This window comes from Medicago sativa, chromosome 4 (assembly GCF_051527215.1).
Source record: "Medicago sativa cultivar Bolivia chromosome 4, Bolivia_mono, whole genome shotgun sequence".
Lineage (NCBI taxonomy): Eukaryota > Viridiplantae > Streptophyta > Magnoliopsida > Fabales > Fabaceae > Medicago > Medicago sativa.
The window spans coordinates 19,713,259-19,721,533 of record NC_140752.1 but is presented as its reverse complement, the minus strand read 5'-3'; the positions used below and the strand labels follow the sequence as shown (position 1 = coordinate 19,721,533).

Sequence of the window (8,275 nt, the reverse complement as noted above, 5' to 3'; positions counted from 1 at the left end):
TCAGTACATTTGATTACTTACCTAGAGCAGTCTCAGCCAATGGTTCTGAAAGACAGTCTCATAACATCTTGCTCTATCCAACTCATGCTGCTTCTGGTTCTGCGGAGAGTGCTCCACTCTCAACTAAGGTACTGTTGCATAGTAATCTTATCACACTTAGTATTAACCTTCACCTTCTATAACTTCCCATTAGATTCACTGAAGCTCATTGGTATTGCATCTTTCTCTAAGCTCCTCAACCAATCTTCCACTTCAGGATCCTTGTAAACTTCCTCCAAATACTCTAGTTAACTTGAGCTTGAAGCTTCCTCTACAGAACAATTTTGGCATTTCAATAGAATAACAATATTGCTTACCCTCAATCTCATTAGTGGTACGCCATAGAGAATGGAGAGAGGCTCCGATGCGTACTAATGGGGAAGCCTTGAGTTAGAAGAAGGAGATCCACTTGTGTGGACAATTAGGAAAGGCAAAGAATCAATGAGATTGAGGGTAAGCAATATGGTTATTCTCTTGAAATGCCAGCATTGTTCTTTAGTGGAAGCTTCAAGTTCTAACAATGTAGCGTCATTGGAGGAAGATATCAAGAATACTGCAGTGCAAGAATTGCTGAGAAGGATTGAGAAAGATACAATGAGATTGAATGAATCTCAAAGGATGTTAAAGGCAAATATAGTTCCAATCGATTTAACAGTTTGTAACAAATATATGATGGAAATGGCAATCATAAGAGGACAAGAAATATTGGGAAGGTTTGGATCTAATTTCAACAAGGCGCCTTATGGAAAGTTGAGGATGGATATTAATGATAAGTGTGATAATATTAATATGAAACATGAGATGAGGATGGAGCATAGTGCTCAAAGTCAGAAGCAGCATGAGTTGGAGGATGAGAATCAGAACACTGACAGTAATCAGGATCTGAAAAAAGATGAGTTGGACAAAGAGTTTTATTAGGTGGATTCTCCAAATGAGAGTGAAGGGAGCATATTTTCCCACTCTCACAGATGGATTGACTTGGATGAAATTCTTGTATAAGGGAATCCTGATTCATGAAATGTTTTTGCTTTGAATATCTTTTGTTTTTAATAGATTTTTGTTTTGTTTTCCACAAGTTCTATCCATTAGAGATAATAATATTTGAGGTGTGTTGAATACTAAATGTGAGTGCCTATCTCAACCGGAATTCAAATCTTACTCAAATCTTAATTTATCACGTTGTGAACGTCTAACCCCTTTATTTTGACTTAGCTATTTTTGATGTTTCATTTTGATCTATAACTAGTTTTCTTTCCGTCTAAGTCCCATAATTATATCTCCGAAGAGACTCAGATAGAACGAAAGTTAGTTAAGGGGTCAGAAAGAAACCTCCAAAATAGCTAAGGGACCAAAAAAGCAATTTAGGCTTGGTTTATATAAATTTATTTTCATTACCTATAAAAATAGTTTTATTTGGTTTTAGTCTCTATAAATATTTCTGACTGAAATTCGTTCCTTCAAAAAAAAAAAAAAGTGTTACTTCATGACCTTCCACATTTTCAAGTAGAAACTTGCCGTTTGTGTTGTAAGCTTTTTTGGTCAACAAAAAATCTTAGAAAAACTATGCCTACTATACCAGATTTCTAAATTGAATCACCCATGAACCGTATACAATGGTTCATCCAGAGTAAATAGAGCCTCTGTATAAAAATAAAAATAAAAATAGGAAACAATGTAAAAGTATTATTCAATCGAACTGAATATATCACATTAGCATAGTTCAGAAAGTATAGCAATATCACATTAGCATAGTTCAGAAAGTATAGCAATAGCGCTTAACACTTTCAATGACTAAAACGACTGTTTTTTCTCATATCATTTGGGGGTACAACAACACAGAATCCACCTCATAAAAGCCGTGATCCAACCCTGCTTACTCTTACTGTGAATAATGGTCTGAGGATCCCTCAACTCATGCTGCATTTCATTCTGATTATGTACAGTTTGCTGAACGTGAATCACCGTTGACTCTTTCTGTGTCTGAGTATTATCATCTTCCACCCTCAACTCATGCTGCATTCGATTCTGACTATATACAGTTTGCTGAACATCACGCCTCCTCCTTGACTCTTTCTGCTTCTGAGCAGTGCTCTTAGTATCATCGTCTTCCGCCCTCAACTTCCCATAATGTGTATTCTTGAAATTTGATCCCATCCTTCCAAATCCTGAAATCCCAGATCCCAACATTCCTAATCCTAACAATCCCATTTCCAAATTTCCCAATCCAGTATTGCCTTGTGCCAAATTTTCTTGTCCTCTAAGAAATAAAGTTTCCAGCAAATATTTGTCAGAAACTATTTCATGAGTTAGCACAATAGATGCTTTCAAAATCCCATAAGATTTATTAAAGCTCGTAGCATCCTCCTCTATCATGCTCATCAACTCTTCCAAAACAGGATCATAGTACTCTTCCTCAAAGGATTCTTCCTCATAGCTAGAGCTTGAAGTTGAAGCTTCCTCTGTTGATGGTCTCTGGCATTTTAATAGAACAATGTTCATCCTATCATTTGAGACTTCTTTTGTGTTCAAGGCTTTCCATGCAAGTTGGCTTGTCTTGTTTAACACAGCTTTGAACTTTGGATCTTCGTGTTTTATTTGCAACTTTCCCCAATAGCGACGACTCTTAGCTTCACCAAAATGACACGCTTCAAGGACAATAGGCATATCAATATCCAACCTCTCATTACCTTTTTCCCTCATAAATTCCACCCTTGCCCTCAAAACTTGTTCCACAATTCGTTGTGCACTTTGTATGTCATTGTTATCGAAACCATACGAATCACCAATATGTTTAGGGATGTTATCCTTCATCAACTCTACAACTCGCACAACATCCCATCCAGATTCTTCATGATCTTGCTTTAAACTTCCCCCAAAGGCAATGGCTGAAGCTTCCCATTTAATTTCAACCTTAGCAATCCTCCACGACCTCAACAATGCCTTTGTAAAACTTGGAGTTTCCTCTAATTCTAAAAGAGGTAAATACTCACCAAATATTTCTCTTGGATTCATATTTTCCGAAGCATGTCTCATTCTTTGGACAGACATCTGAGGAGATCTTTTTGGAACCAAACCTGATGCCGACATTGGCAATGGCACATAGTCACCACCATGAGAATTAAGATTGGGAAGCTTAAATGAGATATCAATATCATCAGTGTCTGTTTTCTGTTTGAAAACATGAACTCCCCAACATTTCAAAGTCAACGATGATTCGCATTGAACCTGAACAACCTTCCAGTCATCTCCAACATAAGTATCTGGACCCTGCCACTCTTCATTGTTGTTGAAGAAAGTTCTAAGGTCACACATTAAGACATGATTTTCCCCAACACTGCAGTAATGGTAATTCTTGCGACATACTTCTTGGCCATCAATAAATATATGCAGACCAACAATGTGTGACATATCTGACATCAGTCCAGGGAAGAAGTCGGAGATGAATGTGTCTTTCGGTATCTCGTTATTCTGTTGGGATTCCCCAAACACCAATGCTAAAGCAACCATAGGGAACTTCCGGCGAGCCCAAAAAAGAGGAATATCTTCACTTCCAACACAGTCAAACCAATTTGGAATTTTGGTTTTTGGCATCACAACTTGTAATCTTTCCTTGTCATTGCAAACCTGTGACATCAACAGGTAGAAAACTGAGAGATGTAAAAAGAAAAGAAAAAAGTCTTATACCAAATTATAAAATAACATTAACATATGAATAGTGGAGAAAGTAGTGAAACCTTGGACCATAGAATGCTTGATGCCTTTGAAGTTAAGCTTTCGCAATATCTTGCATCTACTTTTTCAATGCTTAATGGAAGTTCTGGAATTTCCATAAGACTCCTGCAATAACTCACGTCAAGACTTTTCAAATGCAAAGATCCTTTGATGGATTTTGGGAGAGATGCAAATTTATTGTGTGACACATTCAAGTCTTCCAAATTCGGGAAACTTTCAAGAATCCCGTTAAGATCTTCATCTGATAGATTAGCATCACTTAAGTACAGTGTCACCAAATTTGAGCTGCCATTTGCTACCGAATTGCTCTCTTTGAACCTTTTAAATGATTTTCTAAGTTGAGAACACCCATCAATTCTTAATGTGGAAAGTTTTGGAAGTAAGAAGAAGCTACTGGATAGATCGCTAAGTCTTCTGCAAAATGACATGTCTATGTATTCAAGCCCTGTAAGATTACCAATGGAATTTGGAAACCTCTTAACAGCAGTACCTATCATCCAAATCTTTAATGGCTTATCCATCTTTTGCATTACTTCAGGGAATTGTTCAAGTCTTTTGCACAAATTAAAGGAGAGAACTTCAAGAGATGGCAAGTACATGCTTGGGACAAAACTTTTGAGCATGGTACACTCTGAAGCACTTAAACAAACAAGTTTTTGCATAAATCCAATGGATTCATTGAACCTTACCACTTTATGGCATCTGTCAAGTGTCAATACTCTTAGATTTATAGCTCCAGACACATCAGGTATTTGAGTTATGGATTGACACTGAGAGAGATTCATGAATGTCAAATCCTCAAATTTCTGTGAATAGTAATATATTTAAATGATTAGGAAAATATTCAATTAGATCATGCTAGCTAGAATACCAATGGATTAATTAGTACCTTAAATGGCTTCTCCAACATCAGAGAGCTGTGAGGTAACTTGAAATCAACAATTCTTTCGGGATAAAAATCAGCTGGAAAAGACTTTGATGGATACCCCTTCCAATCAAGTAGCCGTAAACTATTTGGTAAATAACTAGGAGCTGTTGAAAATGTTGTATTCCGAATAATCAGAATTCTAAGGTTTTCCATCTTCTTGAAGGCATTATCTCTCCATTTATACACTTCTTCATGAGCAGGGGGGTCTATTATTATTCCTTCAATTTTACTACTTCCCTGTATATACAAACATATAATAAAAATAGAGTTAACAATAGATACATTTTCAATATATAGTACCAAAACAAACACACACACACACACAAAAAAAAAAAAAAAATGAGATTTCTTACCAAGTTTTCTTTGAGTACTTCAAGAACTTCCTTATAAGACCATAATCTGCTACGGTCACCAAGGTTTAACGGAGACTCCTTTCTGATAACCTCTTTGCCCATGTCTTGTATTAGATCATGCATATCCAAGCAACCACCATCATCAATATTTATGAGAGATTTCATAACAAATGGTCGAATACTTGGGAAGAAACCACATGCCTTTAGTATCCTTTCAACATACACCCATCTCTCCCCTTTAAAGAAACAAGCAATGTCCAAGAAAGTTTTCTGGTCCAACTCAAACAAACTAATATAGCTTATTTCAAGTATTCCTTGAATCTCAGCATTTGGGATTTTCTTATATTTCTCCAATTCCATTTCCCAATCCTTTGGGCTTCCACCCTTCAAATTGGAGGCTATTACTTTCAAAGCCAATGGAACACCCTTTGCATAACTCACAGCACGACTAGAAACATCTTCAAAGTTTTCTTCAGGATTACTCTTATTAAAGGCATGCAAGCAAAAGAGTTCTAGAGAGTCGTCATCATTCAGTTCTTCCATTTTATACTTTTCAATGATAGCACCATCCATCGCATGCTTATCTACCAATGAAGTGTCCCTTGTTGTTATGATGATCCTGCTACCGGGACCAAACCAGTCACACCCTCCAGCTAGTGCTTCTAATTGATTTATCGAATCAACATCATCCAGAACTAGAAGTACTCTTTTATGGCCAAGCCTGCGCTTGATATCAAATCCCCCACCAAAAGTACTTCCCATCATGGGCTCTGTCTCCTCGCCCATCTCAGATAGAAGTGTCTTCTGGAGATCTTCGAGACCTTTAGTGTTTTTGCTTGATTTTTCTCTAACATTAGCAAGAAAACTTGCAGCTTCAAATTGATGCCGGATCTTGTTATAGATATCCACAGCAAAAGTAGTTTTTCCTATTCCACCAGCTCCAAAAATTTCCAGCATTAAAACGGAATCACGGGACTCAAAATTCAAATGTGGTTTCACCATTTCAAAACGAGAATCAAGTCCAACAATGTGTTTCATTGGTAAAGGGATAGGAGGTAATTTCGCAGAGGTGTCTTCAACAATCTTCTTGACAAGCTCAGGTTCATACCTGCAGGAACATATAACATACTCTTCCTATTTATTTTTATAGATGCATTCAATTATGTAACTAAAAACCAAAAAACAAATAAGAAACTGATAAGGAAATTGCAGTCACAAAAAGTAACATGGATCAACAACATGTTTCCCAAACCTTATTATAAACATATACTCTCATTATGAGTAGTTAGTCCCACGTCTACTTGGAATGGGCTAAACTGAAAACTACTCATTATTCAGCGGTAAACTGTGTCTTGCAACTAAAGCGAGAAAATAAAAGTGATATAACAAATACAACTAATCTATTGAATCAAAATTACTTAAGCATAATAAGTGTAATCTTCAATCCTGCTGGATATGAACAAATGCAAGTAGTTCAATACATAAATGTTACATAATCAGATGGAGAATCATCTCAATCGGATAAACCATAACAGCAGTCTCAATTATGGAAGCAAATCATAACAACAAGATCAACAAACTTTGACATAGAAACTATCACGAATCAAACACACTAAATTCTCAGCGTATTCAGGCTTTTATCTTCACTACTTTTTGGACATAAAATATCCTTCATCTTTATTATTAAAAACTAATAGCTTGAGGGTTACTTTAGTAGTTTTCACTAAAACATATTTTTTTAACTTGTACCAATTTGCTAACTTAGACCCAATTTTATTTTATCACAAATAGCTTGAGAGTTACTTACTTTAGTAGTTTTCAATAAAACATATTTGTTAACTTGCACCAATTTGCTAACTTAGACCTTCATATTTTTTGTTGATCTAAGTTAACATACCCCATATATATATAAGGCTATGGGAAAATTCGCAGCAGAGATAATGGATACAACAAGAAATGGTGTTAGAGTGTGGATTGGAACATTTGACACAGCTGAAGCAGCTGCTTTAGCTTAAGACCAAGCAGCTTTCTTAACACGAGGATATAGGCCTATCCTTAGCTTCTCCGAGCATGTTGTGAAGGAGTCTCTTCAAAACATGAATTTTAAGACATTGTTAAACCATGGTTGCTCACCGTTGTTGGAACTAAAAAGGATGCATGTCTTGAGAACAAGATCTAAGACTAGTACGAAAAAGGGTAAAAGGGATTCCTAGAGGAAATGGTTTAGAAGTTCATTTGTAAGGTAAGTAAAAGCTGATAAAAAACTGATTACAAGTCTACTTGACCAAACCAAATAAATAAAAACTTACGTTTCGTTTTTGCAATGTTCTCTTGCTAGGTCGCGTACACTGGACAAAGCGTTTCTCCAAGCTTTGACCTTCTCAGAGTCTCTCCCGAATCTCACTTCATGTTCAACCATGGCAGCTGCATAAGAATCCTTCACATCCCAAACATCAGAAGGATCAACTTTGTAAAATATAATCAAAGCCTTCTTCCCTTTGTTTTTGTAACATTCAACGATTTCAGCAAGTTCATCAAGACACCAAGTGGAAGATGCATAGTTCTGACACAGCACAACCATCAACATTCTTGATTTCTGTATAGCTTTGGAAAGTGAAGGGCTTATTTCATCTCCTATTTTCAGTTCCTCATCATCTCTGAAAGTGAAAATTCCCTTTTGACGGAGTGCAGTATAGAGATGATCAGTGAAACCATATCGGGTCCCACCGTCGCCTCTGAAACTTATGAAAACATCATAGAAGAAATCATCCGAGGATGTTCCATCATCATGTTTCAGATTTGACATGATAATGATAACTAGTAAACGTTGCTTGGTGGACTTGGAGAGTTTAGCAGCAAGTCAATGCTTAAATGAAACAACCATTGGCCTTGTTCATTTATAGGTAGAAAGTAGAGGACAATGGTGTGAACGTTGCTAGGAAAGTCACGCTGATAAAACGAAAGGCTTAATTAATGATTTGGTCCCTTAAGTTATTTGTTGGTTACATTTTGGTCCCATAAGTTATAAACGTTACAATTTGGTCCCTTAAATTAGTATTTGTTAGCCAAATAAATCATCACCGTCAGTCTTTTGCCAAAACGTTAAATAGGCACATGTGAACGGTGACGTGACAACTTGCAATGTGTATCCACCTTAGACATTGACTTAACGGTTTTGACGGTGGAGATTTATTTGGTTGACGGAAGATGACTTAAAGGGACC

The 8,275-nt window shown here is 36.5% G+C and overlaps 1 protein-coding gene across 1 annotated transcript; it reads right to left on the bottom strand.

Moving 5' to 3' along the window:
• Positions 1 to 1,702: 1,702 nt before the first annotated feature.
• LOC146927037 (TMV resistance protein N-like) lies at positions 1,703 to 7,921 on the bottom strand. Its single transcript, XM_085700443.1, has 5 exons — positions 7,362 to 7,921; positions 5,053 to 6,160; positions 4,661 to 4,936; positions 3,774 to 4,577; positions 1,703 to 3,663 (listed from the first exon to the last, which is right to left on the bottom strand). Exons 1-5 carry the CDS (start codon positions 7,856 to 7,858, stop codon positions 1,855 to 1,857), a joined length of 4,494 nt encoding a protein of 1,497 aa, XP_085556569.1. The 5' UTR covers positions 7,859 to 7,921; the 3' UTR covers positions 1,703 to 1,854.
• Positions 7,922 to 8,275: the final 354 nt, after the last annotated feature.